Source organism: Diabrotica undecimpunctata, chromosome 1 (genome assembly GCF_040954645.1).
Source record: "Diabrotica undecimpunctata isolate CICGRU chromosome 1, icDiaUnde3, whole genome shotgun sequence".
Lineage (NCBI taxonomy): Eukaryota > Metazoa > Arthropoda > Insecta > Coleoptera > Chrysomelidae > Diabrotica > Diabrotica undecimpunctata.
Genome location: NC_092803.1, coordinates 190,383,262 through 190,408,742, shown reverse-complemented (window position 1 = coordinate 190,408,742; position 25,481 = coordinate 190,383,262). Strand labels below are relative to the sequence as shown.

Below are 25,481 nucleotides of genomic sequence, written 5' to 3'. Positions count from 1 at the left end.
CCAAACTCTTTAAAAGCCACAAACTTAATCTGGAAATAAAAGTAGGGCTCCTACGATGTTATATCTTCTCTCGATATTATACTACGGAGTTGAATCCTGGACACACACTGAAGCGATGGAGAAAAAACTTGAAGCCTTCGAGATGTTTCTATACAGAAGAATCCTAAGGATATCATGGACGGACAAGATAACCAACGAGTCTGTACTACGAAGAATGGGGAAAGAAAGAGAAGTGATGTATACGATTAAAAGGAGAAAGTTAGAATATCTCGGAAAGTATTCGGAAAGCGAGGAATTGGGAAAAGAAGAATATCATGGTTAAAAACCTGAGGAAATGGTTCTCCACAACAACAACTAATCTATTTAAAGCATCAGTTCGAAACGAATAGGCCCCAAAAGAAGAAGAATTTCGAAGAGATTCGGTGAAATTTTTTGTTAATAATAATTTGTTAATAACAATTGCCGGCCCACATGAAAACATAGAAAAATAATACATTTGAACTTTGAAAAGTATATAGAATTTATTAAAAAAGGTTTGCACTGCAAATGCAAAAAAATAGTAGGCATATGGGGCAGTATGAGGGTAAACCACTGGCCTAATATAATAATATAATCGCTTATTCTTCTTTAAGTGCCATCTCCCGATCGGAGGTTGGATATCATCATCACTATCTTTACTCTATCTACTGCTGCTCTGAAGAGTTCTATAGAACTGCATTTAAACCAGTCCCTTAAATTCTTCAACCATGACACTCTCCTTCTTCCTATACTCCTTCCTCCTCTTAACTTTTCCTGTATTATCAGCCTTAGCAGTTCATATCGCTGTCCCCTCATTACGTGTCCCAGATATTGTAACTTTCTTATTTTTATTGTGTTTATTATTTCGCATTATTTGCCCATTTCTCGCAATACTTCCGTGTTAGTTTTCTTCTGTGTCCATGCTATTCTAAGCATCCTCCTGTAACACCACATTTCAAAGGACTGTAACTTATTTAGGTGTTCTTGCTTTAATGTCCAGCTTTCAAGTCCATATTGCAGTATCGAAAACACATAGCATCTCAGTACTCTTACTCTCAGTTCTAATCTAAGGTCTCTGTTGCAGAGAATTGTTTTCACTTTTACAAACGCATTTCTTGCTATTTCTATACTTGCTCTTATTTCGGTTGTTTGATCATTATTGTCTGAAATCCAGGTTCCTAGGTATTTGTATTTATCAACCCTTTCTATCGGTACATTTCCCAAATGTATGTTTGTTGGTATATTTTGGTTTGTTGGTTTTTTTGTTATTATCATGTATTTGGTCTTTTTTATATTCATGTGTAGTCCATATTTTTCACAGAAACTATTTGTTTTGTTTAGCAGTAATTGGAGTTGTTCAGCAGAGCTTGCCATAATCTCGGTGTCATCTGCATATCTTATGTTGTTAATAGATCTTCCGTTAATTATTATTCCTTCACTTTGAGATAGTAATGCTTCTTTAAAAATGGCTTCGCTATATATATTAAATAGTATATCGCTTATTGGGAGGATATAAAGCTTTTTCAAGCTGATAGTATGAAAATTTGAAAGTATAATATTGTTACGATAAATAGCATGGCCTATAAAACTGTGAATATAATATGACTAATTATTTTTTATTCTAGTTATTTCGGCGCTCAGTTGAAAGACCTGTTTACCTGCCGGCAGAAATTTTTAGTCCCTTCGCTAAAAGACCTGTTTGGTTCCACGGCGATCGGGGAAGTTCCGGAGGGTCAATAAAACCTCGAGAATAACTGTATTTTATATTTAAAGAGGAATTTTGTTGGAAGGAGGACAGTTAGTTTCTGAAGATCGCGCCGCGTTTTAAATTGTAACGCACGTATTATAATAAATTATATAATCATTAGTGTAAGATAAATTAGTAATAAAGACTTTAATAAATTTGTAAGTGTTATAAATAGAACCTTCAATAATAAATAAAAACTATAAATTAGAATTAATAAAAACATAACAATATAAAAAGAAGCCAGCAGGGTATTTAGAACAAAAAATTTTCAATAATAAGTGACTATAAATAATAAAAGTATGGAAACGAGAGAAAACAATTTAAAGTGGATACGGTACATTTAATTTTAAAATTTTAATTATTATTCGAATTATTGAGCGTCAAGTTCCCAGAAAGGTTAAATAAGAGTGCCAAAAAATACTCGGCGAGACTTTGCTGTAACAGATAATAGATACACTTAAAAATAAGAACATGAATTAAATATAAATGTAATATGAGGAAAACATTACATTTATATTTAATTTAATAAATGTAATATGAGGAACATTAACAATGATAATAGTACTATAAAAAATACAACAGCAAGATCTTTTTTTGGTACTGACCTTTTTTAAATCATTCCAACCTTTAATAGGTGTGAGTCCGCAAGGCTCTCTCCAAGATGTGTAAGGTGGTATACCATGATCCCTCCCTCTTTGGATATTAATAGCTGCCAAATCCATACCAAACTGCATATCAGTAGGTTGAAATAAGTGATTAGATAACTCATCACAAATAAATTCATCCCGTCGTTGTGCTGGTTGGTTACAAAACCCCAAAATCGTTCTGTCTACAGAACCAAAGCTCCAAATATTTTCAAAATTCGTAAATTCTTCATGAAGTGAGACATCTACAATGTACATTATTACTTAAACTTACCCTTATATATGCTAGATTGCTTACTGTTAAAGATGGGTCGATGTCGTCCGTCAGTTCTTATGAAAGAATTCTGCACCATACTGTGTCCAAACCTATAGGCTGCAGTACTAAACGCATTTGCTATCATTGGATTAATTTTAGTGTCGTAGCCCTTATAAAATCCTTTGAAGCCGAGTTCTAACTCAAATAAACGCAAAACTTCTGGACCTAAGAGTATAGGCAAGAATTCATTGTAAGTGATGTGTTGGATAAGAGAATAAATAATTTTTCTTGTTTCTTGGTAAGTCTAAAAATACAAATTTCTAAAGTTTATCTAAAATATGTATGAGGATATATAGAAACCAAAGTATTTATAAAAGTGACGATTAAGAGCAAGATTATTAAACAAGCATAAAACCACAGTTATCTTGGCACAATCTTTTTATTACACCAACAAGCTGAGGGTACTTTGTACTACAATCTGGTCAAGTAAATCACTGAGCAGTTCTATTCTAACCTTAATTATTACAGTTGTCATTTTATGAACAATATTTTAATTCAGTAATATTTCTGTAGGTATTAACTTACTTACAGCAATATTTATACTTTACACATGTATGTTATGTTTGCACAATCCTCTGCTTTTTAACTAACTTAATTGGGTTATCTCCTATTTATAGTCCTTTTTCATCATATTGATAGCACATTATGTATGCAAATCCTCAACAGGTCAAAAAACCATAGGCGTCACCCTATACTTGTTTTGAAATAAATAAAAAAAATTAATATTTTAAGATGCCGTCAACAATTCATTATCTTTTAAAAAATCTTCTGTAAAATAAGTGTCCACTAATCTCACTATAATTTTTTTGTGCGTAAAAAACGTCGGTATATATGCCACACGATTATTGTTAGTTATACACGGGTGATTAACGAGAGAATTCAATGTTTCACAAAATAAATTAATGTAAACAGTAATTTAAAGGTGATTATTGTTTTCTATACAAGTTATCTCCTGACACAAAAAGAATACCTTCTTTGAACAATTACCTGGAATTACTGGTGATAAGGCTTCACTAATGATAGTTTAAGTAGTTTTTATGCCACATTACAGCTTATGCCAATAATATAAATTAGAAATTGTTTGCAACTTCCATTTAGTTTGTAGATGTACATTGTTCATGTCTTACCTACCTACGTTTTTGGTGTCGATATTTTGTTATTTGCATTTAAAAATGACGTCGACAACAGGTTTTATCCCGGTTAAGTGTAAGTGTAAAGGTGCCTTCAGTCTAAGAGAGAAAAATATAATATTAAATGTACACGATGCACTTGTACATCAACGCCCTTTAAGTAATGTTCGTGAAATCGTTAACATGTGTTCAAATATGACAGGGGTTGGAGAAGCAACAATTTATAGATTCCTAAAAGAAAGAAAAGGAGGAAGTGTTTCATCTCCCAAGAAGAGTGGAGGGAGTAAACCCTTGGAAATTGAAGAAATACATAAAAACATGATAAGACGCAGCGTCCACTCATTTTTTTTTAACAAAAAATTTCCAACATTGGATAAAATCCAAACATTAATTAGAGAAAACGAAGAGTTACCAATCATAAACAACAAGAAATTATGGGGACTATTGAGAGAGATGGGATTTCGTTGGCAAAAGAATAGAAGAAAATCCGTTTTAATTGAAAAAGATTACATTGTATGTTGGAGACGAGATTATCTAAGAACTATTAAAAAGTACCGAGAAGAAGGGAAAACAATTTTTTATTTGGACGAGACTTGGCTAAATGAAGGTCATACTGTACCATATCTATGGGTTGATACAAATGTGAAAAGTTCCCGTCTGTCATTCATCGAAGGTGTATCTACTGGAATAAACAATATTCCCGTTGGAAAAGGACGCAGACTCATAATAACCCATATTGGAAACGAATACGGTTTTGTCAATGGTGGATTATTAAGTTTTGCCTCAAAATCAACCAAAGATTACCACGAGGAAATGACTGCTGACGTTTTTGAAGAATATTTTGAGCAAATGTTGGATTGAATTTCAAAAAATTCTGTCATAGTCATGGATAATGCTAGTTACCATTCAAGACTAGCAGAAAAATTGCCAACAACGGCATGGAAAAAAGGAGAGATAATCGAATGGTTGGATAAACACGCAATTGAGTACAAGGAGAATTCGACAAAAAACGAATTATTACCTATTGTAAGGCAACATAAAGCAACTTATAAAAAATATATAATTGATGAAATGGCATTAAACCGTGATGTAATTATTTTACGTTTACCCCCATATCACTGTAATCTGAATCCGATAGAAAATATATGGTCTCAAGTAAAGGGTGAAGTCAGACGCAACAACAAAACTTTTAAATTAGAAGACTTACAACAAAAATTAGAACATTCCTTATCAAAGGTAACTCCAGAAAATTGGAAAAATGCTGTTAGTCATGCTCACAAGGAAGAAAATAAAATGTGGAATTTGGATAATATGACTGATGCAATGCTGCAACCGGTAATAATTAACATTGGAGTTGAAGATTCCTTAGATTCTGAAGAAAGCAGTGAATCTGAAATGGAATTTGATTAAAATAATATTCATTTTTTTACAAATCGGCCCCTGTTACGGCCACAAATTATTTTATATATAACCAATAAAATAAACATCTTAAATTTCTTGCAAATTCATTAGTACCTGTTAATTTCCATCACTCCGACACTGGCAACTTTATTTAGGGATTAGTAACCCTCAAAACTATTGTATTTTATTCTGCTTCAACCTTTATACCTGGTGGTCATACTCAATTTAAAATTGTTTTCCTATATACTTCTGTAAACTTGTTGACAAATATCTATTTTTCATTGAGTCACCCGTATCAACAGTTTAGGGATTTGCATACATAATGTGCTATCAATATGATGGAAATGGACTATAGGATTCTTTACATATCTATTTACATGTTAAATTAGACGTTGTTTATGTCTGCTAGCATATTTGGCAATTATTTGTTCAATTGTATCAATCTTCATGCGTCCATCTTCAGTTTTGATGCTCCATAGAGTATCAGTGCTGCTCCTTAGTACCCTATTCTGAAACTTCTGTATTACTTCAATGTTGTTTTTACTGTATGTTTATACTGATATTAGTATGTGTTTGTAAATCAGTATTTTGTTATCAATTGATAGTTTAGAATTTCTTCCAAACATCCAGTTCATCTTTTTAAATTTTATGTTGATTTCTTCTTGTTCTTTTCAACGCAGTGTCTTATTCAAATGAAATCTCAGTTATTTTGCAGAATCTGCAACAGGGACCTGAATATTCGAGTATGCTGATATCGCTCTCTTTTATAGGTGAAATTGACATGCACTGATTTTGTACCTTTAATTTTAATTCTACATTTTTTTGCCCAATGATTTATTTTATTCCCTGAGATCTGCAGTTTTTTGCAGCTTCTTCATAGTCTTGTCCAGCTGATATGATAGTTTGGTCGTGAAAGTACCTATCTTCTTCAAGGTTTGGAATATCATTAGAGTATAATAGGTAGAGTAACGGTCCCTGTACACTACTTTGCGGTACTCCGCTTTGATTTCATTCCGGCCAGAATAGGCCTCCTTCTGCTTGACTTTGAAGACTCTGTTTAAAATGTAAGATTCCAATAATTGAGAGAATTGTTTTGGTAGTAATTTTCTTCATATGTGAATGGGACCCTTGTGCCATACTCTACCGAATCTTGAGCAGCACAATGCATTCCTCCATTGGTTTTCTATTAATTTAGTTATTCGATGTAGGTATTTGATCCAAGGTCGAATAATTTTCCCTAAAACCAAAAGTGATATGAGATTCCTTTCGTCTGTTATTAGTTTTAATCTTTTTAGCAATAGCTTTTCAAATAGTTTCGATATTATAGGCAAGGCATAGGTCTGTATGATGAAACTTTATTCTGCGGTTTACGTGGATTTACTATCATTATGACTCAAGTCTGAATGATGTATTTAATATAATAAATTTTTACTACGGTTTCTTGTGAAAGCTATTTTAATATTTCTTCTGGTATCAGACGGAATTCATGGGATTATTGTAATTCTGTCGAGTTTCTTCTATCAATTTAGATGAAGCCATTTAATTCTTATACAAATTAGTAGGTATGACTATTGATATGATGACTATTGGTATGACTAGTGGTATGACTACTATATTTCTAGAGTGCCTAAAGACAGCGATTATTATTCCTCTTTATAAGGGTGGTGAAAAATCTAATATCTGCAACTATAGGCCTATTGCCTTACTACCGGTCCTATTCAAAATTATTGAGAGACTTATAAAAGCCCGATTTATGTCCCTTCTCGTTGAAAACAACATTTTATCACAAAATCAGTTCGGCTTTTTATCTAATAAATATACCAGCGATGCTATGTTTTCTGTACTATATGAGGTCTATCAAGCACTAAACAATAATCTTTATACTGCCACTGTTTTTTATGACTATGCCAAAGCTTTTGATTTGATTTGATTTAATTGTGTAAATTACGACATTTTGATAAAAAAAAACTAAATTTCTTTGGAATTCGAGGTATTTCTTTGAATTGGTTTCAATCTTACTTGAGGAATAGGAAACAACTAGTTAGAGCAAATGATACTGACTCTAGTCACAAAGGCATTGTATGTGGAGTACCACAAGGTTCAGTACTGGGTCCTCTACTTTTTCTTATCTTTATAAATGACATCACTAACTTAAAAATTGATGCAAAATTTTTTCTTTTTGCTGATGATACTAGTGTTACCTGGAGGAACTCTAATATTGTAACTCTTCATGCAATTATAACTTCTGATCTACTTCAAATAAAAACCTGATCTAACTCTAATTTACTCTCTTTTAACGTGGGTAAGACAGTAACATTATCCTATAAAGGAGCTCTTCAACCCTTGCTTTTCTTGGTATTTTTATAGACAGTTACCTTAAATGGTCCCTTCATATCGATTTGTTAAGTAAGAAACTAGCCTCAGCCTGCTATGCAATAATATCTGTTTCGAAGGAAATCAATTTAGCATCTTCCAAGATAACATATTTTTCTTTGTTCGAGCCTCATATTCGATATGGCCTTCCTTTTTGGAGTTCTAGTACAGCTGCCCAATCAGATGTTATTTTTAAATTACAAAAAGAGCAATACGGTATCTTTTTGTCCTCAGTAGAATAACACATTGGAGAAGCTACTTAAAAAATCACGGGATTTTAACTCTTCCCTCTTTACATATTCTAGAAACTGTTTGCTTAATTCGTAAACACTTACATGTTTTTCTAGCAAGACCTAATCATGACTACTCCACCAGAAATTGAAGCTTTCATGTGTATTTACCGATCCCGTCCACTGAGTTAGTAAAGAAATTTAAAAAACCACTGAGTTAAGTTCAGTAAATTGACAAAGGCCTATATATCTGAAAGACCATATTTTTCGGTAGAAGAGTTTCTTAACGAATAACTAAGAAATTACAGTACGTTTAGGTAAAAGCAACTAAAGTATTTTTATATATATTTGGATATCACATGCATCAACTTAAACTTATTCGTAAACTAGTTCGTAAGGATTTATTATGCAATTTGCAATTTCGTTAAATTTTTCAATGGATTGTATACTTTATTATCTTTTATTTTGTGATTCTGTGATATTGACGATTCATGTAATTTTAGTAAATTTTTAGTTTTATTTTTAGTTTTTTTTTGACTTTTTGTAAGCTTTGTCCATAAAATTGTACAATTTTCAGTGATAATAAAGCATATTTCTATTTTATTCTAAATTGGCAATCAATAAAGTATATTTTTCATTAAATTTGAAAACTATCTTTATTATATCTGTTGCAGGAACCAAAGGGCACACCAGAAGGAATAAAAATTGATGAATAACCAAATTATAGTATCAGATATGCTGATGATACAGCCATTCTCCCAGAAAGTATAGAAGAACTTGTTAAACAAACACACACTGTTAAACATTTGATTAATGTAATAAATCAAAGTGAATTACAGTTGGCAAAATAAATATAGCTCAATACCAAATTTGGATAAATGGAGAGAAAGTAGAATGAGTCTGATAAGATAATAACACGAATTACAATACCACGTAAGGCATTTATTACATGAAACTCAGCTCTGTGTAATAAAAATCTGTCATGTAATCTAAGTCTTTAACTATTTTATAGTTGCGAGTCATGGACTCTAAAAGCAACAACGTTGAACAAATTTATTCTGCTTTAAGTTTATGTTTTTTATAATTTTTGATTAGATATTATATTAATAAATACGCTATTTGCGGGTCTTATTTTGATACGATATAAATAAATAAATTAAAAAGAAAAAAAAAATGTGTTATTTTTAATTATAAATTTAAAACGACGAAAAATGTTAGAAAACCTATGCAACTATTTACTTTTTCGTCACTCCAATGCGTATTAAGTCTCGATAGCACAGCAGCTACTTGATTATGGTACCGAATCCAAACCGTATGTACAGCAGTAAGTCCAGGCTGTTCCGTAACTCTACCATCTCCTGGCTGAAAGCAGTCTGTTGTCAAGGCTCCTGCGTTGCATAGCTCACCTCCTGGTGGATCTGGAGGTTGAAGGGGTCTATCACTAAGAGGTCTACCGTAGAAAATTTTACCTGTAGTTAACATGGTATATAATTAGCATACCCAATAGCTCATTAAAGTAATATAACAAAATTTATATAAAATATAGAAAAGTATAAAACTGGTTGAAAGTTTATCATGATCCTAAGATTTGAATAAAAGTGAGAGTAGAATAAACTAATTTCTTACCCTGTCTAAAGGTTCTTATCGAGTCAGCTCTCTTCAAATCATTTCCATATATCATGGAAGCGTCAATAAATGAAGTTGCTTGATTGATTTGTTCTCTCCATCCCAAATCACAGTTGATTCTTGTCGACGGAGCACTTCTTAAAAATTCCATGCATCCTATCTTAAATTTACTAAGGAACCAATCATCTTCAGGTACTTCAATAGGAAGACAAGAGGGATGCTAAAAATATAAATAAAAACTTCTGAACTATTTATCGTTTATAGAAAATCTACTTACTAGTAGTGCTTCTGATAAAACCTTCTTTCCCGTTTTTTCACAACAGCGCGGTACTGAACCATTAAAACCTCTGGATTTGACAACTGAGGTAATGTCATGGTCAATAAACTGACCCCACTGCATGAACATTAAAGTGATAATATTCAGTTCCTGATCCTTGTCTTTGTGTATTTTAGTACTTATTTCTCTAGCTGAAGGAAGTCTTGTGCCCAATATAGATCGCCTAATACTCTGAATACCTTTAAAATGAAAATTTGGTTGTACGCAGTTTTAAAGTTTGTTTTAATAGTATGTTTATGTCGGTTTTGGTAGCAATAATACCATTACGACAGTTATGTAAGATATACAGTTCCATATACAAAAAGTCCCTTAACGAAAAACACAGTATTAAAAATCAAGAATGTTCTAGATGTCATAGATATATCCCGAAATTATGTCTCATAAAGTCTGAAACGTCAGAATGAATATAAATGAATATAAAATGAATGATTATTGAATGAATGAATATAAACATAGCAAGTTGATAGTTGGAATACCGGTAGTCTTTGAGTTTTTGAATAGTTCTATCATTCAGTTAAAATTGTCATTAAGTATTGTAATACTGTTTGCTGTTTTGCTGAGTAACATTGGCGACAGCGGTGGGATACAAAATGTATTAAGTAATTTTAAATGATTAATACAAGATCTACTGAATTTTATAAAGAAATGGATGCGTTCGGAACCACCGCATGGTTTTTAAAAATTTTAGAGGAAGAGAAAGAAGAAGAAGAAAATTGTAGGCAAGAGAAGAAAGAGGTAAAGAAGGGACGTAGACATCTGTATCTGTATCTGTAGAGTAGGAAGGGCGAGTTAAGTTCCATAGCGCTTAGGCCACAATTGACCCATTGTGCACCCTCCCAGGGAGTTGTCACCCTTAGCTCATTGTCCATCCTGCCATTTCTAGGAAGGTGGACAAGTCACCAGGAGACATCTCTCTTATGTGGTCAGGTGTGGGCCAGGACTCGCGTACTATCGCGATTCTGATAAAACCTTCTTTCCCGTTTTTTCACAACAGCGCGGTACTGAACCATTAAAACCTCTGGATTTGACAACTGAGGTAATGTCATGGTCAATAAACTGACCCCACTGCATGAACATTAAAGTGATAATATTCAGTTCCTGATCCTTGTCTTTGTGTATTTTAGTACTTATTTCTCTAGCTGAAGGAAGTCTTGTGCCCAATATAGATCGCCTAATACTCTGAATACCTTTAAAATGAAAATTTGGTTGTACGCAGTTTTAAAGTTTGTTTTAATAGTATGTTTATGTCGGTTTTGGTAGCAATAATACCATTACGACAGTTATGTAAGATATACAGTTCCATATACAAAAAGTCCCTTAACGAAAAACACAGTATTAAAAATCAATCTTTTAGCTCTACCATCTAAGTGGGAGTTCCATTTTAACTTTCTATCAAGGGTAATACCAGAGAAGCGTAGACATGAAGAGGAAGAAAAAGGAAAGGGGCATAGACAAGAAGAGGAAGAGAAAAAGGAAAGGCATAAAAAAGTAGGGGTGAAAATCATAAACAGTTTATCTTAAATTCACGAAAATTTTAAGTTAGAGGTAAGTCAAATTAATAGTAGAATAGACAAATTGGAGATAAAGTATTGGGTCAGTTATCCAAAACGAAACAACTGGTTTGATTAGGAATGTACACGAGTAACTAAAAAGAAGAATGCTGCGTATCTGAAAATGATCAACAGAGGAAGTAGGAGCATTGTTAAAGAATATCGAGTAATGAGAAGAAAGGAAAACAAAAGCACAAACATAAAAATCGGCAGTAAATCAAAAAAGGCCTCGAAGAAATGGAAAAATTAAATAGAAAACACGAACACAGAAAATTTTACAAACAAGTTAACACAAAAAAAAAGATTTTCAAGCCACAGGCGAACCAAGTTAAAGCACATAATTGAATTCTTTTGAACGACAGAGTAGAAGTACCGAAAAGGTGTCAAGAACACTTTAGTATGTTTTAATGGAGAAAGTAGAGCTGAAGGTAGAGATAATATAGAACTAGAACTGAGGAAGCTGAGCAGCCAACTTTGGAAGAACTGAATAAAACAATTCAGTCTCTAGCCAGAAACAAGTCACCTGAAGTAGATAACCTACCGGCAGAAATATTTCAATGTGGCGGTCAAACATTTGTAACCCTCTTTCACAAACCATTAATAAACGTATGGATAGAACGCGCTTTACCAGAAGATTGAATTACTGGAATTCTATGCCCTGCACACAAAAAAAGGAAACGTGTTTGACTGTTCCAACTTAAGAGATTTTCCTTCTTAATACGGCATACAAAATTTTGTCCCTGATACTTAACGAACGACCGGCTCTGTAAATACTGACAATATAATAGAATCCTATCTACAGTATACTGACAATATAATAGGATCCTACCAAAGAGGCTTTTTGAAGATCTACCATTGATCACATAATATCCATCACAAAAAACGACGGAGTACGACATGGACTACATTACATTTATAATAATGACTTATATATTTAAATAATGACGTATGCTGATAATGTCGTGATCATTAAAAGAACACAAAATGAAGCAGTTGAATCTTTCACACGTATCTAAAACGCCGCAGAAAACATCGGACTTCTGGTTAACATCCATAAAAGTAAATATATATACCGTCTATATTAATAATGCAACAAAATAACTGCAATAAATTAGAGGGTCACTGGTAGACTGCAAAAACGACACATCCAAAGAAATAAGAAAAAGAATGTGCGACAAGGCCAGTGTGCGACGAAAGCCAGATAAGTGAGATTTTTGTTTCTCAAGCATGAAGAGATTGGTAGATATCGTATATACTCTGAAATAGTGGATGATGTATAGATATATCTTCTTCTTCTTTGATTTCTGTGCCCAAGTTTTAGGCATGGGTAGCTTCCATGACGATTTGCCGATATAGTTCTAGATCTTGCGCGACATGTAATAATTCATCTGCTGATAAGCCAGTCCATCAACGAAGGTTTCGGAGCCATTAGTATTTCTTCCTACCAATTTCTCTTTTTCCGTCGATCTTTCCGTTGAGTATCAACTGCATTATCCTGTATCTACTTTCTCTCATTATATGCCCCAGATATTCAAGCATTCTCTTTTTTATCATCTTTATTAAATCGCCTTCACCTTGACCTATTCTGTTCAAGACTTCTCTGTTTGAAATGTGTTCAACCCATGATATTCTGAGCATTCTATGATATAACCACATCTCGAAGACTTCTAATTTGTTCATCATGTTAACCTTCATAATCCAGGTTTCACATCCATACAGTAATACAGGATACACATAAAATTTTAGGAACTTATCTCTTAGGAACTCTCAGCTGTAAGTTCAGCTGAGAATTGCTCAGAATAGATCTAAATTTTATAAATGCTCGTCTTGCAATAGATATAGATATACATACATATCATATATATATATATATATATATATATATATATATATATATATATATATATATATATATATATATATATATATATATATATATATAACTATAGACTTTTTAGTGATACAGATATCGTAAAAACCATCAAAATAAACCGGTTAAGATGGGTGTGCCACGTTATAAGGATGGATGAGAGTGATTCTGCTAAAATAACCATGCTATAGAGGCCACTCAGAAGAAGAAGAAGTAAGACCCTAACTTAAATATCTGGACGATTCAAAAGAGATTAGCGTAAGGGGATGGAGAAGACATATACTCGACAGACGACGGAAGAATGTATTGGCTCACGAAGGGCTGTAGCGCTAACTGATGGTGATAGGCAAATTAGAAGAACAGCAGAACGATATATAAACCGATTTAGAAAATAAAATAGAACAACAACAATGCCGATATTCTTTCTAGACGACCCTGTCGACAACGACAATGCCAGTACTGTAAAAGACTAAAAAAAAAAGAGAATTTAACCGAAGAAATATTGATGATCACAGTTAAACAGGAAGACGATAATGAGCAGACTTCCCTGAAAAACGTTAAAAAGAGTCAAAAGAAGAATAATGGCTTGATAGTCATACGAGAATGATTTAAAAATAAGGTATTAAATATTTGGCAGAAAGTAATTACACATAGTGGAACTATAAAGGCGTACTAGGCTCAATGGGAATCTCTGTACTGTTTCAATGATTTCCATAATAGGTATCGAAAGTGGGAAAGTCCCGATGGAGTAGAGTACAGTCAAAATAAACATATTTTCAAATGAAATTGTGGTTAACCTTGATTACAGATAGTAAAATAACAAATTCCTCAAAAAAATAGCTTCAGAACAATAGTAAATTGCTCATTTTTCTGAATGATTAGATAGTAATTGCGTAAAAGCAATAAAAGGTATTTGTTTAAAAAAAATTATTGTTGAGTCATCCGCAAAAGGTAAATATTGAAGTTTTTTTACAGGGCAAAATTATTATACTTGTTGGGTACTTTGCATAAATTCTATCATCTTTGATAGTTTAATTTCTCTAATTTCTTCAATTTATTCGGAAAATTTTCCATAAATCTTAAGAAAAGTTTTATTAAGTTGTATATTTACTGACTCATGCTCAATATAGCTCTATGGTAGAAGGAAAATTGTAAATGCAGTGTTTACTGTATATTTCCAAAAATGACTTACCATCTTCATAAACTGGAGGTAGAAATCTTTGCATGGGAAGAAGAGACGCACCACGCCATGGATTCTCCAAGTTATTACACGTACCATCAAAAGTTCTGTACCTCTTAGATGACAATGGACATCTCGGCTTTACTCTCAAAGGACAATCTTCTTCAAGAATTTTAGATTTTAAAGATATGGGTGAGTCGCTTATTTGGCGACTTACATTTTCTGGAAAGCTAAGAACAATCATTAATTTTTGCACTCCATTAGTATCCCTAAACATAATGTAGAAATGAATGAAACATATTAAAAAGAAACTAAAAATAATACTACAAAAAACTTACGATTCTATAATTTTTCTTGTGGCCTCAAGTGACGCCATTCCAAAGTTAGATAACTTTTGAGCTCTCTTATTAGGTTTTCCAAATTCAGCAACTTTACTAGCAGGATGATGTTTGTTCAAAAATAAACCTACAGAGAATTATAAGCCTATAAAAATGATTTACTTATCAACCAAAAGCCAAACTTACCCAGTTTAAACCAAAGTGGCTCCTTTATGGTCAATAAATTTTCTACAGAATCTAAACCATATTTGACAGCTTCGTCGACATTTTGATGTTCAAGAGTGTTCTTTTCAAATAAATTTCGACTTTTTTGGTCTTCAAATACTCTTTGATGTTCTCTGTATATTTTGGTGTTATTGGCTATATACAGCTTTATTGCTGATGTTACAATAATGGATTGGATCAACAGAATATGATATAGAAATAATATCCTGCTTGAAGGCCTGTGTACATGAAGCAGACATTTTATGTTTTTGTAATTTATTTTAGTATTTTTTGAAAACCATAATTTATTAAAAGTGCGAATAAAAATATTCTTAAAAAGTCATGAGAAAATATAGTAAAAATCATTAAAAGGGAAAGACAAAAGGCAGAACAAGGGAAAAATATATCAAGAAAATATAAATTATACACACAATATATTTATTTATTTATTAATATACGGGATGGCCCCCATTACAAAAAAAATATATGTTATTTTTTTTATGTTTTTTATAGTTTTTTTATAGTTTTTCTGCCGTATTTCGGTACATTGCAATCAATTTAAAAGTTTCAAAAAATTCCCACGCATAGTTTAGGCTTTTTCAAAGATTTTCTATTTTTTATTCGCTCCGTGCGTGACTGACGCGACACCTACCGCCTTCATCTGACAGTTTTGGACCTCCCAATTTGAGGTTAAACATATGTTAAATACATAAAAAATTGACAATTATTATTTAGTTTTTTAATTATATTTTTCCAGTTTATGAACAAAATGGATGTAGTATTAAGAACTGGGTTTCTAAAAATTCATCATAATTTGTCTTTTCAACCCCAAACGAAAAAGAAAGGGAAAAATCTAGTACTGGCAAATCACGGTTGTCGTATGGGAGAGCATTTAATTAAAAACAATAATAGTAAAAGTTATCACATAAAAGCTAAAGTCATTAGGCAGGCTGCGGTTAGCTTGAAGCCTGAAATATCTTTAAAGGTTATTTATTATATTATATTATTTAATTTTTTCCTATTTCAGTTGCATAAAAATGAGATTTTGCACTTTTTCATATTAATAGTACGAATCCATCTTTTTCTTTTCTCTAATTTATATGTAATCTTTGGAAATCTATATAAACTACACTCACTATTTTTGCTATTATTACAGAATTAAATACGCAAAATCTATTTGCACCCATTTTTGACAAAATTTATGCGTAAAAAGATAGGTCCAATTTTGTCATATTTCGCCGCTACGCAGTCTGGCATTGTTTCAAGGTACCCCTACAATGGTTACGCACGGAGCGAATAGATCCGTAGGTGGAATGTAGATTTGTGAAAATATATTTGTGATTCTTTTCAGATTTTTTCCCAAGGTACGCCCCTGTTAAAAACCCGAAAAACTGGTTTTAGGGGTTTTTGGGAATTTTCTGCATTATATAGACTTCAAAATAGATCAAATCAAGGTTTTATTTATATGTTATATATAATTTGAAGTAACTGAGACCTTTGAAACATTTAAAAATTGGGCAAACCCCTTTAAACCCCCAAAAACATGATTTTTCAACGTTTTTAAGGGTTTTTGCCAGTTTTTGCGTGGGTTAATCATGTTTTTTGAGAAAGATACAACTTTAACAATGCGTCTTCAATTTATATTAAACAATATATGAAAAATAATATTTTCCCGACTCAAAAATGCAAGTTAAAACTATCAGCGATTATGCAAAAAACGAAGCTTTTAAGAGTTATTCGGGGGATCTCTATTGGATTTATCTAACTCTTTCTACCTTTTCCCTTTCTACTTCTTCTTCTTCTTCTAGTGCCGTCTCCACTAATGAAGGTTGGCTATAACCATTGCAAATTCGTTCCTATCTCCTGCTTTTCTTAAGCAGAAAAAAGGCTCTTCTGTTTTTCAGCCAGGATATTTGTCGTCTACCAGGACCCCTTTTTCCTTCAATTTTACCCTTTTTAATCAGCTTCAAAAACTCGTACTTATCACTTCTAAGTATGTGCCCCAAATATACTGTTATACTGTCTTTCGCCTTTTCTTCTTCTTCTTGCAGTACCATCTCCTATCGGAGGTTGGCTACCATCACAGCAATCTTTATTTTGTTGGCTGCAGCTCTGAACAACTGTATTGAACTGCACCCATACCACTCCCTAAAATTTCGCAACCAGGAAATCCTCCTACGTCTCACATATCTCTTTCCCGAGATTTTTCCTTTTATTATGAGTCTAAGCAGAGAGTACTTTTCTCCTCTCATTATGTGGCCCAGATATTCCAGTTTTTTCGTTTGTATGGTTTTTATGACTTCGCATTCCTTCCCCATCTTCAGCAGAACATCTTGATTTGTTACTCTTTCTGTCCATGGTATTTTCCACATTTTCCTGTAACACCACATCTTGAATGCCTCAATGTTCGCCTTTTAATGGTGGTCAAAAATTCTCTGTCTCTTCCCATTCTGTGCAACACCATTTCATTCGTAATATGATCGGTCCATGGTGTCTTCAAAATTTTCCTAAAAGGCCACATCACAAAAGCTTCCAGTTTTCTCATTAAGTCAACATTAACAGTCCATGCTTCGATACCATAAAGAAGAATATAGTGGATATAACATTTTACCATCCGATATCGGATTTTCAGATTGATTCTTTGGTTACTCAGAAATTTCCTCATTTTCAAAAAGGCTGCTCTTGATTGCTCTATTCTTGAAGCGAATTTCTGATTTCGGATTCAGATCTTCCGTAATCCAGACTCCTAAGTATTTCATTTTGTCCACTTGCTTAATATCTTCATTTTTTATCTGGATCCTTGTAATGACTTTGCTCCTCTTACTGATAACCATGGTTTTTGTTTTCTTTGTGTTTATTGTTAAATCAAACTGTTCTCCAGTATCACAAATTGTATTTAGTAACGTCTGCAGGTCTGTCTCACTTTCAGCGATAATGACCGTATCGTCAGCATAATGGATGTTATTTATATTTTCACCATTTATCTTGATCCCTTCTGTACAGTTTTCAAGTGCTTGCGTAAATAACTCTTTGGAATATATATTAAATAGTAATGGTAAAAGTGCACAGCCCTGTCTCACTCCTCTACTTATCTGTTGCGCATAAAGGTAGCACCTTCTACTCTATCATTAATCAGCATGTTTTTAATATTGATATAAAATAACACGAAACGATGTATTTTCCATATTCAGAGAAGCTAGAAATATCTTGAAACATGCGAAAAACCTAGTTTTTCAAGGTTCACCAAGCGTCTTTTTAGGATTTTACTGTAAAAAAAGTTGGGTAAATTCAGTAAAAACCCCCCCTTGAAAATCTGGTTTTTTGCATAAAAGAGGGTTGTATTTGTATTTTTGAGGCCTGAAAATATTTCTTTTTATCGATGTCAAAAAACATGCCTAACCCCGCAAAAACTCGCAAAAACCTTTGAAAAGATTGTAAAAACATGATTTTTAGGTTATGTATACTCAATCTACGAGTCTATAAAGAATGCAAAAGTTTTATAAAAGTCTCAAATATGCTTGTAAATTTTTTAAAATTTTGAAATTTGTTGCAGCTTACCCGAAAAAAAATAAAAACAAAAGATGATGTTTTTGTGGGTAGGTGGTTTGGGGAGGGGACGGTGGGTCAAAATTTTGAGTTTTGTTTTTAATCATATAGAACGAAAATAAAAACGAGATATCAGAAATGAAAACGGAGACCTTCTGACGGACCTCTGCAACATAAACGCGTATTAATAATAAATACATTTTTCCCTCACAAAGAACAATACATATACACTTTTAAAAACAGTAGAGGACAAAGATCTATGATAGACTACATTCTATCTAACAACTATTGAAAAAAATAAGAGTATGAAATGCCTCAGACCGACACTAGGACGACGTCAGATGATATCATTAATGGGAAAAGACGAAAATGAAATCACAACTAGAGAAAACATACTGACACGAATAGAAGAATTTTACACAGAACATATCAACAAGATGATGAGATGAGACCAGCACGGAAATTAATAAAAAATGTTGGATCAGAAATAATGCCAAAAGTAACAATTTCAGAGGTAACTACAGCATTGGAAAACATGAAGAGAAATAAAGCTGCAGGAGAAGATAGTATTAACACAGATATGATATTAGAAGGAGGTAAGGAACTAATTGCAATTGTAACTAAGCTTGTGGACAGTTGTTTACATCAGGGCAAAGTCCCTAAGAGCTGGAACAACTCTAAAGTAATCTTATTATACAAGAAAGGTGATAGTCGAAAATTGGAAAACTACAGACCCATCAGCCTACTGTCATACCTGTTTAAAATACTCACCAAAGTCATAACTACTCGACTAACAAAGAAATTAGACGAATACCAACCATATGAACAGGCAGGTTTTAGAAAAGGCTATTCAACTTCCGATCACCTGTTAACCACAAAAATATTATTAATAGAAAAATGTAACGAATACAAGTTTGCAGTTTTCCTAGCATTTGTAGAATACGAAAAAGCTTTCGATACCATAGAACACACGGCCGTAATAAACGCAATGCAAAATTGTAGAATAGACAGCAGATATATTAACTTAATAAAAGAAACTATGAACCAAGCTACAGCTACATACTACCTAAATGAAAATGAACACACGAACCCTGTACCATTAAACAGGGGAGTCAAACAGGGAGATACTTTATCACCCAAACTGTTCACCTTAGTTTTGGAGGACGTTTTTAAAAACCTAAATTGGAAATATAAGGGAATAAACATCAATGGCCGCTACCTCAGTAATCTACGATTTGCAGATGACATAATCCTGATAGCTACTGACCTACAAGAAATGCAAACTATGCTTTTAGAACTACATACCGAATCTTCTAAAATAGGACTGAAAATGAATTTAAACAAAACAAAAGTCATGCACTCCGAAGACACCGTGACAATAATAAACGATAAAGTTATAGAAAAAGTTGAAGAATATATATACTTAGGACAAAAAATAATACTAAATAGGGAAATTCAAACTGAAGAAATAAAAAGAAGAAGAAAGTTAGCTTGGGCAGCATTCGGTAAACTGAACTATATACCCAGAAATCAACAAATTCAATTACATCTTGGATCTAAAGTTTTTGATGCATGCATTATTCCGATATTAACTTATGCGGCACAAACATGGACAATTACAAAAAAGAATATGAATATACTTAGAGTCACTCAACACGCGATGGAAAGAGCAATGCTAGGTATATCACTTAAGGACAAGAAAACAAACACATGGATAAGACAGAAAACCAAAGTCACCGATGTGGTACAAAAATCATTAAAGTTGAAATGGGAATTCGCTGGACATGTAGCTAGGAGCGATCTAAACAAATGGCACAGATCAATTTTAACCTAGAGACCATACCAACACAAAAGACCCAGAGGCAGATCTCCTATGAGATGGACAGATGATCTGAAAAGGACTGCCGGGAAAAATTGGCTACAAGTAGCGTACAATAAAAAACAATGGAAAGGAAGACTTGAAGAGGCTTATGTTCAGATGTGGACGTGAATGGCTAGACGAAGAAGAAGAAGAAGATCTTAGCCTCGACCAAGGAAGTTCTTGGTGAAACAAATATAGATAAAAATAAATCGTTCCCAAGGCGAAGAACTTCATGGGTTTGTACAAAAGTTAAGGAAAAATGTAAAGAAAAGAAAAAAGCCTATCTGAAATACATGTCAACCAAAACACAAGAGGCATACCATAATTACAAGACAATTAAAAACGAAACACATGCATTTGTAAGAAAAATAAAAAATTATCACTGGGAACGCTTTTCGAAAGAAATGGAACATGATGAAAAGAAGCATTTTTCTTGCTGATTGGTCGAAGCAATTATGAAAATAAGAACAAAAATTATTAGTTAAATAAAAATAGACTTTGAGCAATATATTATCTTAATTATATTCACATACAGTACTAAACACTACAAGAGGTTAAAATATAATGTTTAAAGAACATCAACAAAGGAAAGGAAGAAGCTGAGACTTAGCTGAAATAGAATACAAAGGGTCTAGAATGTTAATAGAAGTAAAAAAAGATATCGGGGAAATAAATAAGAAAAAAACCTAAAACTCAGTTTTATAATTTTCACACAAGTTTTTCGCATTGATATATGAACTGAAAAACTGATAACAAAACATGAACTTGTAGAAAACATTATATCAAACTACTCAGTAGTTTAAAAATGTTTACAAAACATATTAAATTTTTCAGCCACGGTGATTGAATAATTCTCTGAAATGTTTTAAAGAATAACGGAAATTTTTTTCGTGCTTTATATATTTTAATATTAATTAATAATAATGTAGTTTATCTAAAATATAATGCTTTTTTTAAAGGAAAATAATTTGATTTTAAATGCAGCAAATGAAAAAGCACTGTATTAAAACTATTTAATGACTGTCAATTAGTACTAAATTATTATTTTTCAATTAGCAGTGAATACGTGCGCAATTGTGCTTAGGCTACAACGAACTATTTCAGTCTGTTTTACCTACTTAATTGAACGAAACATTCCTTTATATTTGAATAATAACATACCCACCAAAATATTATTCTCGCCATGCAGAAATAGTTTTTAGAAAAGTATCAAATCCAAAAATGGAAAATATGGTACTATACTTGTAATAATATTGTTATACGAAAACGTGTTTAGATGTCAGCTATTTTGTATTTAACAAATTCTAAAACATCTCTTCAGTACTGACAAAATATTTTGAGCGCAACATTGCAGAGATCTTTACCTTAGTGACCTTATTGTTCTCTTTTGACTGTATGAGTAGATCAAACATATAATCACACGATAAAACAAATAATTTTCTACTATTGTATACATATCCAAACAGATTCAATTTATAAAAGTGTATCATCATCATCACCTAGCTTCTAACGTCCACTGCTGAACATAGGCCTCTCGCATGCTTTTTCACTTAGTCCGATTTTGCACCATCTGAATCCAATTTGTAGTCACTCTTTTTATGTCATCTGTCTATCTCGTTGGGGGTCGACCTCTATTTCTGTTAGCTTGTATTTGGGGTCTCCATTCCAAAATTATTTTTGTCTACCGGTCATCAATTGATTTTGCTACATGACCTGCCCAGTTCCACTTTAGTGTTGTTATCCTTTCAATAACGTCTGCTACTCCTGATCTTTTGCGTATAGTAGCATTGGGTATTCTATCACGTAGATAAATCCCTAGCATTATTCTCTCTATTGCCCTTTCCGCAACTTGTAGTTTACTTACTGTTGTTCTTGTGAGTGTTAGAGTTTCTGCGCCGTAGGTCATCACTGGCAAAATACACTGATTAAATACTTTTCTTTTCAGACACATTGGAATCTTAGACCTAAAAATATCCTTCATCTTTCCAAATGCAGCTCAAGCGAGGTTTATTCTTCTTTTCAGCTCGATTGTTTGATTGTCTCGACTTATTCTGATCTCATAGCCCAAGTATTTATAGGAGTCAACTGGCTCATTATCTTTGTCTTCTACTGAGATATTTTTGTTGTGGACTAAATTCGTAATAAATTGTGTTTTTGAAAAATTTATTTTAAGACCAACTCTTTTTGTGGCAGTATGGAGTTCTTGGAGCATTATCTGTGCCTGTTCAAAGCTTCAAAGCTGTCTGCAATAAGAACGATATCAGCTGCAAAGTTAGGGTTATTTCAAAATTTTCCATCTACATTGATGCCCTTTTCGTTCCAATCTATTGTTTTGCAAGCGTATTCTAGCAAAGTTGTAAATAATTTAGGAGACATGAGTTTGTAAACGGATAGGACATATAAGTTTTTCTTCTTTGTTATTTTGGTATAAATCTTTGTAACTATTAATATAGTATTTTGTGCCATTTATATTTTGTAACTGTTTGTGGTGAGATAACAATAAATGTTTAATTTACTTCACTAAAAAAATTTGTTTATTGATTTTAAAAAAAGTTTATAACCCCTTTTGTGTTTCTGTTTTAGGACGGAAGAACCTTTTCCTCCAGCAGTAAGTTTCCTCGAAGCGGCGTCCCATTTTAAATAGCTAGAGGGTCTTTCTTGTTGTTTTGTTGTTCCATTTGTCCAGGAGATTCATGTAAGTACCCTTGTGTTTTATTTTTGTAGTTGCCCCAATCTAATCCCCCTGTTTCATTCACTTATCCCCGATTCCAGCTCTCCAAATGAACCCTGAGCGCCGTTCGCATAAGTTTCGCTTTGTTTTGCTTGCCCTATCTCCACCCAATAATTTCCGTTTCCAATTTTCAACCCCCTTTAATAATATCCTATGTGGTAGGCAAAATATTTCGCTACAGCCTCCTATTTAATATTGCCTTGGAAAAGGCAGTCGGAGACACACAATTAGAGACGGCGGTACTATTTACAATAGATCAATATAAATTTTAGAAGACGCTGATGACATTAACATAATAGGGCGTAGCAAGCGAGATGTTGAGCAATATTTCCTAGAATCGGAAACGGCTGCGAAACAGGTCGGTCTAGTGATCAACAAAGTCAAAACCAATTACATGTTGGTTACTGTGGATTCTATAGCAAATGAGGAACCGAAACGGCATTTGGAAGTTATATCTCTGAACGTGTTGACAGCTTTACATACCTTGGCTCGCTAGTGACTACTATCACTAAAACAAGTGATAGTAGTCACTAGCGAGTCATACTATGGACTCGAAAAACAATTCCACTCAAGAAATATCCAAAGAAAAACTAAAATTATTATATACTAAAGATTGCTGAGGTCGGTCCTCACATACGGGCGGAAACATGGACTCTAACGCAGAAGAATGAAAGATTTCTGGGAATATTCGAGCGTAAGACACTCTGCAAAATATTTGGTGCTATAAACGATCAAGGGCAGTGGCGCAAAAGATTTAATTTCGAATTATACCAACTCTTTTATGGACCAGATGTCGTAAGGTTCATTGAAACACAGAGACTTAGATGGGCCGGACACAAAATACGAATGCCTGCAACATGATTGCTAAAAAGCTAAAGACAGGAACACCTATAGGAAGAAGAAACAAAGGTCGACTGCGAATTAGGTGGTTGGATAGAGTTAAGACCGACTTAGGGGTACTAGAGATCAGAAAATGGCAATACGTTGCTAGAAACCAAACAGATTGGCGACTAATCTTAGAGCAGGCCAGGATCCACAGAGCATTGTCAAGCCAAAGATGAGCCATGATGATATTTAAGCCAAAAAGTGCCTTACGGGTCTCCAGAACATCCTTAAATTAAAACTCGGTTTCATCTAGGTCTCTTTTATAATAATGAAATATGCGAATGAATAATGCGAAGACAAATTTTCAATTTGTGGCTTTCAGATTACTTAAGCTCTATTCTAATAAGGACACACAGATGAGAGAACAATGTTCGGAAATACAGTTATTATAACAGAAACACGATTCATTCAATATGCACAAAAAAGTTAAAGAAACTGCAGGCTTATAAAAGCCTAGAAGAGTTGTATGTTTGGCAGACAACCAAGGTAATCCATTATTAAGTGTGGAAGAGAGACTAGACACTTGACTAAAGACTAACGACTTAAGACTAAAAATGGTAAAACTGTAGTGCCTGACAAATTTTATACGAAATTCCTGAAACTTATGGACGAACAAGGAATAAAATAGATAACGACTATATTTAACAAAATATATATTACTGGAAATATTCCCCAAAGCTGGTTAAAGTCGACCTTCGTAACTATACTAAAAAAGTTGAATGCAAAAACATGCTAAGACTACAGAATAATTAGCCTAATGAGCAACTTACTTAAAACGTTTTTAAAAGTGATACATAACAGAATATATAAAAAATGTGAAGAACAAGTGTCATGGGCACAATTTGATTTCCGCGATACCTTAGTTAGGTACTCGAGAAGCTCTATTCACTATTTTTTTTTATATACAAGTGCTTATTCAGAGGTGGAGAGATGTCAACTGTGATGTATATATTTGTTTTATCGACTACAAAAAGGTATTTGATAGAGTAAAACATTGACAAGCATATCCATCTTGAAAGAAGCGGGCTTTTCATGTTAGAGACTTGCGAATTATACACTGTGTGTTTTCCATAAAAACTTTTTATACGGGGTGTATCAGGATGTAATTCCAACTTGCTTATTTTAAATAGAACACCCTGTATATTAATTAATTTTTAGAATCCTCAGATCATTTTAGACATTTTTTAATACAATGTCCTATTACTATTTTGACTGTTTCGGAAATATTAAGTAAAATGCAAAAATTCACATTTAGAAAAGAAAATTATCTATTTGTCGAAAGTAGCTACAACATATTCAAAAACTTCTAAATAATACAAATCTAAACAATAATATCAATGTAGGAGATGTTTAAAATACTCCCCACGAACGTCTTGGCAACACCTTAAGCGTGAATAGAAATTTCTTCTAACGCTACTCAACACCTCATATGTGATCGATCTAATCGCAAGCGTTATTCGTCTTCGTAAGTCATCTAAGTCAGTGGGTTTAGTT

General features: G+C 33.0%; 1 protein-coding gene across 1 annotated transcript in view; it reads right to left on the bottom strand.

The window, feature by feature from the left end:
- The window catches only part of LOC140436750 (myeloperoxidase-like), a 37,346-nt gene that overhangs the window by 8,994 nt on the left and 2,871 nt on the right, over positions 1-25,481 (bottom strand). The window contains exons 2-10 of the mRNA XM_072525822.1: positions 14,947-15,203; positions 14,761-14,887; positions 14,435-14,652; positions 10,772-11,009; positions 9,763-10,030; positions 9,486-9,705; positions 9,099-9,328; positions 2,708-2,969; positions 2,371-2,654 (exon numbers count right to left, since the gene is read on the bottom strand). Coding sequence (XP_072381923.1) covers positions 2,371-2,654; positions 2,708-2,969; positions 9,099-9,328; positions 9,486-9,705; positions 9,763-10,030; positions 10,772-11,009; positions 14,435-14,652; positions 14,761-14,887; positions 14,947-15,203 — 2,104 coding nt within the window. The remainder of the gene's footprint in view (positions 1-2,370; positions 2,655-2,707; positions 2,970-9,098; positions 9,329-9,485; positions 9,706-9,762; positions 10,031-10,771; positions 11,010-14,434; positions 14,653-14,760; positions 14,888-14,946; positions 15,204-25,481) is intronic.